This window comes from Cryptomeria japonica, chromosome 7 (assembly GCF_030272615.1).
Source record: "Cryptomeria japonica chromosome 7, Sugi_1.0, whole genome shotgun sequence".
In the NCBI taxonomy this organism is placed as follows: Eukaryota; Viridiplantae; Streptophyta; class Pinopsida; order Cupressales; family Cupressaceae; genus Cryptomeria; species Cryptomeria japonica.
This window is the reverse complement of record NC_081411.1, coordinates 542,563,440-542,574,027: the sequence shown is the minus strand read 5'-3', so window position 1 is coordinate 542,574,027 and position 10,588 is coordinate 542,563,440. Positions and strand designations below refer to the sequence as shown.

The following is a 10,588-nucleotide window of genomic DNA, read 5'->3' as shown; positions in this document are numbered from 1 at the left end:
TACAAAACATAGTTGATGATTCATTTGTATAAATAATTACAAGTTGTACATTTTATAAAGTAGAAGAGGCATTAATAGATTCTCATCTTTCCTCTTTGTAAACCCATCTTTTTCATTCTTGAATAGAAGTCACATATATGTTTCTTTAATTTATTTGGCAATCTTAAAGTATTAATAGCTTATCTACAAGATCATTCCTCAATTCACTTTGGGAATAGATCAAAGGACAACAATTTTCAATTGTGTAAATGCTTCTAGGATGAATGTGTAGATCTGGGTTCATTTTAGGATACTAAACTAAATCATTATTCCTTATAATGTGAATGACATTCAAATGAATGTATTGAATGTCTTTAAATACCACCAAACAACAATAAATCACACAAACATGTCTTAAACTAGAAAACTAATAGATAGGAGTTAATCAAAAAATTGAATTTGAATTTTAAAATGTTAAAAGTCAAAATTACGAGTATGAGAAATTTTAGAACAACACAAGTAATATTTTGTTGTTCTACTACCAACACATAATAAAATTACAATTTCGAGTTATAATTTAAATTTTTTGATGAAACCAATACACAAATATCTTTTAGACAATAAAACAAAAAATAGGAAAATCAAGATGAAAATGAAATATAGATAAAGTAGAAATAAGATATGAAAAAATATATATAAATAGAAAAATAATAATATGAAAAAAATAGTCCCATTTTATATAAATTATATTATTTATAGATACATAAATATATTAAGCCATTTTCTTAAAAGAAAAACAAAACTAGGCTGATATGGCGAGCATCTGGTAGGTAATCAGGAATACATAGAAAAGAAAAAGCTGGTTACAGGGGTTTTGGGTTTGGAGAAATCATCCCATTTCACCATAATGGCGGATTCTGCATGCAGAAAACTCAGAGACGGCGTGCTTGAGGGAGAGCTCGCACCAGTTCTTCTCATATCGGATGCAAATGGAAATTCGATTGCAGGCCCCTCTATTTTTCACTACTTCGTGCGTTCACTTGCATCCAACATTACCTCTTCCCGATCTCAAGCAAAGTAATGATTATTAAACCTTCATTTTCCGAAACCTTTCATTCTCTTGCTTGCAAGTCCTCTACTCTGAATTCATGGTTTATAATTTGCAGGGGTCTGGTCATGGTGGCTTACAATCGCACTCCTGATTTCTACATGAAATTATTGACATCCGCTGGCCTGGACAGAGGACTGAATAGCTGGTTAGCCACTTAGGCTTCCTGTTTTTTCTTTTTGTGAACCAGAAAGTATTCTTGAATGTCGGGAACTCGTAATTTGTAGTATGATGAGAAAAATCTTAGGGATTCTGAAGAATTTACCTTGTAATATACTTGCAGAAGAGAGACGATAGGCGCATACAAAAATACATTTATCCAGTAAAACTCTTCCGTTAGCTAACCTTAAACTATTTCCTATCTGCATAATTGTGCTCCGTGATATATTTGACCGTTCTTATTTAATTCTTCACCTCGCTCTTAGTAGCTTAGTCTCACAAGAGTGTATTTTCAAACGAAGGGCTTTAGTCGATGGTTTTTGTCTTTATATTTACCTTACAATCAGCCCTCAATGATGAATTTTGAGCTAAATGGCGTTGTGTTAGTAACGATTTAAACAAATCGAGCCATCAAGAGAGAGTTGAATTCTGCCTAGATGAGAAGAGAGTATGCAACTATTGGCAGTCATACTTCTAAGAATATCTGCTTGACCATTTCATTCTTGTAACTTCAGCTCAATTACAGGTGTAAAATCCCATGGTGAAAGACCACTTTGGCAATCGTTGTCTTCTGCAGCTCAAAGGAACCCCTTGGTAATCTCCCTCATCAGGGTTGGTTTTACTCGTGTAGACCTGTTTATTTAGCTTCAAACCCACCCTTTGGTGTGATCATACAAGCATGTTTCCACAGCGCCAGTAACTTGGCGCAACATTACTCACTTGATTATTCCCTTTTCTATATTGTCTTCTTAGTTATTAGTGCCAGGATAACCTTTATGCGCCTTTAATATTTCTTTTTTTTAACATTTATTTCTGGACTTATTTGTACTTTGGGTTCCCAGCCATCAGTTTCTTTGCAAATCTTCTTCATGCCTTCAGCAGACTTGCTGTTTTTTCTCTTGCAAGTGCAATTTTATTTACATGTGCTTTCACAACATCACTGTTTATTGTTTTCATTGTGGGAACATGATCTCAGAAAAATCGCCTTTTTTTTCCTATATTAAAGTTTTGAGACAATCTTTGGTTGCTGACGGTTGACAAGGTTTCCAACCTTTTCCATTATCTAGGGTCTCTTTTCTTAATTTTTGTCATATTTGGCACCTGAACAAGCATACGTGATTCCATGTCACTTGCTTTGATGTTTTGCAATTGAAATATTATAAAATCGTAAGGTTTTTGACCGACTTCAATGCGTCCAATTAAGATAAGTGGGAATCACTGATTTAAGTGGCCAGTTGGTAACCCAACTTACTGGCCAGAGATTCTAACTTTAAAGAGTTAAAGTTATCATTGATCGACCATGGTACGTAAATTTTAAAAATTGGAAGTTACAGAGAAAAACTCCTGTTGCAAACAGACAAGCTGGACCTTAATCATAGTTTCACCGTGTCGGTGATATAGAAAAATGGCCTAACAGCTTCATCCTGCATATTTGTTTAGTTAGTTTTTTAATAAAATTAAATTCTAACCAAATGTAGTTATTTCTCTTTCTTGAACTTCATGTCATATTTTATTATGATATAATTTTCAGTTACTAAGGGCTTGTCATTGAGACTGTGGAACACCTTATTGCTGTGTGAGGGTGAGATTGTGTGCTTCCATATTGTGATATGAAGTTGGACCTGGGTTGCACATTTTTGAATACCCCACTTTCAGTACTCAACATATTGTTTGAATGCTCCACAACCTCTGTGAAATAGCCTTTGGGTTATAGATTCTTTATTGTGGTGTGGGGATTTCATCCTAGGTCACTCTCATATGAATGAACCTCTGCCATCATGCCACAACATTTTAGACTTTATTGTAGAACTATTACCTGCCAAAATCTCGAATTCAATCTTCTACTTTCAAGTTAAACTTGAGCAGCTGACTAAGCTCTAAATGCTTTAAATTTCTTCAATGCAACCTTTCCTATGTTAGAATGCAACTTTTCATGCATTCACTTTTTTCTTGAACCTCTAATTTCTTAATTGCTTTATTGGAGTCTTTTACATCATGATTTGCCTACTGTAATTGTTCCTTGCCCTATAAACTGAGTTTTGGTCAAATTGTTGCTTAACTTTTCAAAGTGTTTCCATTTGTAGGAACAATTGAATTCCTTGATATGTAATCACAACTAATGCATGTACTTTCTCATAGCTCTATTGTCTGCACTCAAAACCATCTTGCACTTATTTGAAATTTCACTCCCCAAGTTTGTAGATGAAGGTAAGAGAAGATAGGTGAAATGATATTAGAGGAGCAACAGAAATGGGGGAGTAAAACACCGTTGTGAAGGATGAAAACCAACAAGAAAACCCCACTGTCTCCATTGCTGCCATATTTGGAATCACTTAAAAGTTAATATTGATTTAATCAGATTAAGAGCAACACAAAGGGAAGAAATTAGAACAGTGTCACCCTTTTAATTCTGGCAATACTCATAACTTACTCAGACTCAAAGTTGGTCACATCCAAGGCCCCAAGAATTTCCATTCTTCAGTGGTCAATGCCACTATGGTGGACTGGAAATGGAACAATTAAAGGGCTGAAATTGTAGCTTGATCCTGATGAATTGATTTCTAAATTTTATGTTGAAGCCTTAGTAGGGGCTGGTTTAGTCATGGGGGTTTAGTGGTTGTAAGGCCTCACAAGAATTCCAAATGATTTTGATAAGTTGTATATGAAACTTGAGGAAGGATATCAACTGATTAGAGTTAAAGGAGTGCAAGTCTTAGAAAATTGACAAATCACATGCTTTTAAATGAATAAGGCAAAATAATTGCTTGAGAAGTATAAAGAAAAGATAGAGTTGTTTTTAGAGAGGCTTTCTTGTTTATAAGCATGGCAGGACTTAATGTAATAAGTATTTATTACTTATTTCTTTGCAAGATTCTGTGATCTAGATGGACCGGCAAAGAATATATTGAAGATTGATTTGTCTTTGCTATTGGAGTGGCCCGCCTGAGAGATATGGTTTTTGTACGTTGGTGGCACGAGAATGGCTTTTTGTTGTTTTTTCACAGTGGAAAATTTAAATTAAAGCTATTTTTCTTTTATGGTCGTTTTGACGTGCGTTTTGTGACCATACGCAACACAGAATAAAGTTTTCCAATGGTCACTTTACTCTCTCTTGATCAAAGTTCAATTGTATGCTAAGATTGCGACAAGCTCAAACAATTGACTCCAAGGTTCCGATTATGCAATGGACATGACTTAGTTGGCTTGATGTGATATGTTGGTAATCCAAGGGGACTTACGTTTGGATCCTTCTTTCACTTCTTTGCTGTGGCTGGAACTTCATCATCGGATATAGCAATTTTGTGATGCTTCTGCTTTGAATGAACTGAACGGGAATGGACTGAAATTAAGGGGGAAAGGGTTAGAAGGATCGAAATCTACTCCTAAGGGCAATGATATCAATGATATCAATAGATAGTGCTCTAAGGGACGAATTCCAAATAAACCAAATTCTGTTTTGCCAAGATTAACTACAACTCCACAAGAATTGGTGCAATCTTCCAAGGATGTTGAAGGATTTTCACATCGAGAAAGTGCATTTGAATACCCAAAACAGCGCAATCCAAACAAATATTCACAATTGAACTTAGCACAAATTTAGTGGCTCAGGCTAACTTTACACTGCAACTTATAATCAACAAGATGCAAGAAGTATGAACCGTGGAAATTCATCAAACACCATTACATTCTCTATTGAAATCAAAGCACTACTCTACTTCTACTCTAAGTGAGGAAGGTGAAACCATGTAAGTTTTTGAAAAACAACTTAAGTGAACACCATCAGAGAACAATGCATCACGGTTATTATCTCAATAACTTATCGCAACAATTTCATACAAATCTTCCTGCTTTACAAATGAGGGGATCACCCCTTTATATAGGGCCTTCAACCTTGATTGCATGAAAACCCTAATTAGGGTTTGACCCAAAAGATTCCACACACAAGATGCAACTTTTAAGTTTTGATCAGATTATATAGGTAGGTAATTTTAAATTTTATTTGAACTTTAATCTCCGTTTGATGTCAATTCAAACTATATACGATGGAGATCCAACCTACAGAATGTATATCGAATTCACTGCAAGTGAATATCACAAACTAAATGTGTATATGTCAAAGACTTCTGTATATGTATCCACCTTTTATTGCTTATAGTTCTCTATGCGAACAGTATATTTATTGCTAGCTGCTGAGTATATCTCCGCCTTATCGTATCATGTATATATCGCTGTCTGCTTATTATATCTCTGCCTTATCGTATCCTATATATATTCCTCCCAAAGGAATTGCATTGTATGATATAGGATACCCGAGGTCATGACTCTACACATAGGGACATGATACCTTTGGAGGCAAACCAATACATTAATGTAATCGGTATTTATAACTAAACCAATTTTAAACATAATCAGTTATGTGCAATAACACACATTACCGATAATTAGACAATACGGTGATAATAAAGATCGATAATGTAATATAGATATCGATAGTCGATTATACATATCGACAACAGTCATTTGCTAATGTTTTTTCATATTGATTATATAAATAGACATTAAATAATATCGATTTTAATATTGTTTAATATATTAGGCATTTAATATCGGTTTTCATTAATAGCTGGTATACGTACTTGTCTAAGGCCAATAGGCCAATTAGACAATTACGTTGTCTCTGTCGGTCCTAATAGATTATGACTGTAGTTATTCTATCATCAACACTCCCTCTTAGCTAGGGAGGAATCCTTCTTAACTTTTATAAGTTGCATCACCTCTTGTGATGATATATCACAATAGCTACAACTATTTGTGGAAGAGAAAGACATCACCTCATAGTGATATCAAGCATTATGACATATCCATGGATATCACTTCTCATGATATCCACGATAGATATCTCCTTATGTAATATCCACCATTATGGCTTGTCCACGGATATCACCTCACATGATATCCACTATTATGGCATATCCATAGATATTACCTCTCAAGCTATCAACCATTATGGCATATCATAGATATCACCTCACGTGACATCCACCATTATGGTTTATCCATAGATATCACCTCATGTGATATCAACCATTATTGTGAGATCGTCACTTCACAATAGTGGTGAGATTTACAAGTGTTCATCAATGATATTCACCATGGCTCATCCAAAGGGTAAACACACAAGTACAAGAAAATCATCACGGACTCTCTCACGTGATGTTTGTCATGGCATCACACACATGACATCCACCATGAACTATATCAGAGGGTGTAGATAAGGGCTTTCACCTTAAGTCTCTCTCAAAGAGAAATGCAATCACAAGAGTTTACACTTTAAAACATCTTTTGAAAAGAAGAATACATTAGTGAATAGCATACCTTTCCACCATGTCTCTAACATAGTGATACTTGATCTCCACATGCTTTGACCTTTCATGAAATACAAGCTTGGAGTCTTCATCACTCTTGGTGTATTCCAAGCTCACCAAGTATTCATCTATCCAGGAATATCATGACCTAGAAGTCAGCATACAGGCCTTCCAGCCTACATGAATGGGTCTCCATCTCATGAATCATAGTCCTTTGACTTATCACTAGAGAAACCATCTTAACATTGTCCACTCCCTCTGAACCAATATAACCAAGATCCTCAGATATCGATAGAAGCACATCCTCTTAGCTGCTCCCTTTGTCACGGAAGCATCCCCTGCTCACATTGTCCCACTCATGGAAGATATCTTTCTTTAGGAGACTCTCATCATCTGGTATGATTCTCCTACGGTTGGAAGTGCTAGATCCAAAACCACCATGGATCTACTATTATAAGATCAAGCCCTAGGCAGGAATATGATCATCTTGAGATTTAGAACAAAATCCCCTTTCGATATGCTCCCTCTCACTGAGAGATCACTCTTGTCTCAATCTTGGCTTTGTAACCTGTTGATGTGTTTTTTGTACACGACCAAACACATAATAAAATACCGAAAGGTACGTTATCCTCTCTTGAACAAAGCTTCTCGACTGCTGAATATCTTGCCGAAGGATCAGTTGGAGTAACTCCAAGGTTCTGATATGTAGGTTCTCTACGTGTGGATAAGCTCTTTGCGGTACAATGCGATTTTGCTGGAATCACAAGGGGACTTACTTTCGACGACCTAAACGTTTGATTTGCTTTGGATATTACTGGAACGTGGAATTTCACCGACCCTTGATTTTGAAATAAGGAAAACGGATAAGGGTTGGAACCGGATCTATTCCTAACACTAAGAACGTAAGAGCAATGAATGACCTTTGATGAAATTCTAACTAAGTCTTGCTTTGACATCCTAGGATCATCTCCACAAGATTAGTGCGATCTTCTGAGGAAAGCTGTATGATGTTTAGATCACCGCTACAAGCATGGACACCGTCAGGTTGATGCATATCAATGAAGAAGCGATAATTGAAGTTAAGCTTAAGCTGAATGATTCCAGTTGACTATGCAAGGCAAGTTTGCAATCAACAAACTGCTAGTAGTATGGATATACAAATTTCACCAATGGTCATACAAATTTCTTCCATTCATCTAATAGCATAAAATTAAATTTGAGAAGTATAGAGACCATGCAAATTGTAGAATTGACACATAGAATTCACCATTCCTTCAATGAAGTTTACATGTCTTTTGCAACGATGTCTTGGCAACAATCTTTGCCTTCTCTTTCTACTCTACTCTAAAATGCTATATACTATTGAGCTACTAATTATTGACTATATCTCTAACTATTTCCTATTCTCTCACTATCAACAAGAAGACATTAAAATGAAGTTTGCTCAAGATTCTCCCCAGGGACAGGCCCTATAAGAATTTCGCTTTGGACCCTTTGGAAGGGTCAGGAGTGAAATTTGCATTCCTGGCCTAAATTCTTCACACTTTGTGACCATGCTTGCTTAGATGCATGCCTAAGGATCCCTTTAATCTCAACCAATACCAAGTTTGAGGTAAAATTGGAGCAACATGGAATCTTTAAGGATTTCGCTTTGGACCCTCTCGAAGGGTCAGGAGCGAAATTCTGGTTTAAGCTCAAGTTCTATCACTTCTCCACTCCAAAATGTCTTCCAAGGCAAGCATACACTAGTCTTCTCTCCACCAAGGCTTGGGAATCCATCTCTTGACCTTCATCATGAGCAAATTAGGTGAAATTGATAATTTCGCTCTGGACCCTTTGGAAGGGTCAGGAGCGAAATCCATGACTCGCTTGTTTTCCTTCACCAAGGTCTATCCTTTTCACTCTCTATACTTGGACTCTCATTGTTGGATCCCTCTCCCATACATGCAACACTTGACCCTCAAAATAGCTAGAAAGGAGAATTTCGCTAAAAAGTCATGGCCAGGGACAGGACCCATTTAGGATTTCGCCTTGGACCCTTTGGAAGGGTCAGGAGCGAAATCCTTGTCCTAGCTCAAAATCTTGGCCATTGGTGGCCACAATCCATTCCAAGGCATGCCTAGGGGTCCTTCCAAGCTCAATCTACCTTGATCCACACTTAGCTTGACACAAAAATGAAAGGAAAAGGTGGATTTTAGGAATTTCGCTCTGGACCCTTTGGAAGGGTTAGGAGCGAAATCCATGTTTTTGAGCTTATTTCATCATTTTTCCACTTCAATTCACCTCAAAAGGGCAAGGACATATCAATCTATTCCTATCCAGGCCATAAAAACCAAGAACTTGACTTGTTTTGAAAGGGAAATAGATGCTCTTAAGAATTTCGCTCTGGACCCTTTGGAAGGGTCAGGAGCGAAATTCTAGTTTTGACTCTTCATCTTTTCAACTCCAATCTTCTCTGCAAGGCAAAAATACATCACTCTTTACCCAAGGAACAAGGTTTGTAGTCTAAGCAAGGGAGCAAATGAGGTTTATAAAGAATTTGGTCCAGAGCGAAATTCTTTATAAACCTCATTTGCTCCCTTGCTTAGACTACAAACCTTGTTCCTTGGGTAAAGAGTGATGTATTTTTGTCTTGCAGAGAAGATTGGAGTTGAAAAGATGAAGAGTCAAAACTAAAACAGGGTCAGGAGTGAAATTCATCCATTAGGCAAAATCTTCATCTTTCAATGCTTTCAACCACTTCTCAAGGCAAGAACATATCAATCCACCTTCCAACATGCCTTAGAAACCAACACTTGGCAAAAACTAGGAAGGAAATGAGAGCTATGGGGATTTTCGCTCTGGACCCTTTGGAAGGGTCAGGAGCTAAATCCTCATTCTTGGTTAATTTTCCTCTTCATTCATCCAATTCTTCCTCAAATGTGATCAATTCAACTTCCTTCCACTCTAATCAAGGCAATCCACCATCAAACTAGCTCCAGACAAGGCCAACCTAGGGCTTAAGGCAAAAAAGAAGGTCCAATGGAGGATTTCGCTCTGGACCCTTTGGAAGGGTTAGGAGCGAAATTTTCCTTCCAAGTTGATTTTCATCATTTTATTGCTTCAAACCTTCTCTCCAAGGCAAATATGCATCCAAGTCCCCCAAATCATTCCATAGAAGCTCCAAACTCGGTCAAGTTAAAGAGCAAAATAGAGAAAAAATGAATTTCGCTCTAGACCCTTTGGAAGGGTTAGGAGCGAAATTTTCCTTCTAGGCTCATTTTCACTTTTTTCCTCCCTTCTTTGGCTTGGATATAACTCATTAAGCTTCTCCTGATCATCCTCCAGTCGAAGTTAGCATTCACTTCAAGGTTTTGTGAAGAAAAAAGGGTCTTGTATGGATTTCGCTCTGGACCCTTTGGAAGGGTCAGGAGCAAAAGTCCTCCTTATGCTCAAATCCTGACTTCATTTTCATATTTCTTCACTCCAAATAAGTGTTTTGCCCTCAATAATGCCTGGGAATGAGTTAGTTCTAAGTTTGGATCAAAGTAGAATGTCCTATAGAGGAATTCGCTCTGGACCCTCTGAAGGGTCAGGAGCGAAATTGAAATTCGCTTTGGACCCTTTGGAAGGGTAAGAAGCGAAATTTGACATTTTGGTCTCTCCGTCAGGAATCATATATGGAATATAACATTTAAGTATAAGAAAGAAGAAAGATATAAGGAATTCTTATACTTTAAGTTGTATTCCATATATACTGTCAAGATGTTTGAGAGTGGTTTCGGACCTCCAGGAGTTATAATGCAAAATCTAGTTTTTGGAGGATTCTTCAATTTTCCAGACTTAGTCAAATTTCAGGATCAGGATGACATTGCAGACAGCCAAATTTCAGGACATTTGAGGATCAGGATGACATTCCACACTTCATCACTCACCAATTTGACTTAACTCAGACCTTCAAAGATGATATTCACTCACCAAGCTTCATTGACCTCCT

General features: G+C 36.9%; 1 protein-coding gene across 2 annotated transcripts in view; it reads left to right on the top strand.

Annotated features, from left to right (window-relative positions):
- The first annotated feature begins 766 nt into the window (after window positions 1-766).
- Window positions 767-10,588, top strand: part of LOC131031148 (elongator complex protein 5) — a 107,185-nt gene continuing 97,363 nt past the window's right edge. The window contains exons 1-3 of one of the 2 annotated variants that reach the window (XM_057962188.2): window positions 767-805; window positions 907-1,056; window positions 1,146-1,235. In XM_057962188.2, the coding sequence (XP_057818171.1) occupies window positions 1,156-1,235 (80 nt within the window). In that variant the 5' untranslated portion in view covers window positions 767-805; window positions 907-1,056; window positions 1,146-1,155. The other variant, XM_057962187.2, reaches the window with a different exon arrangement.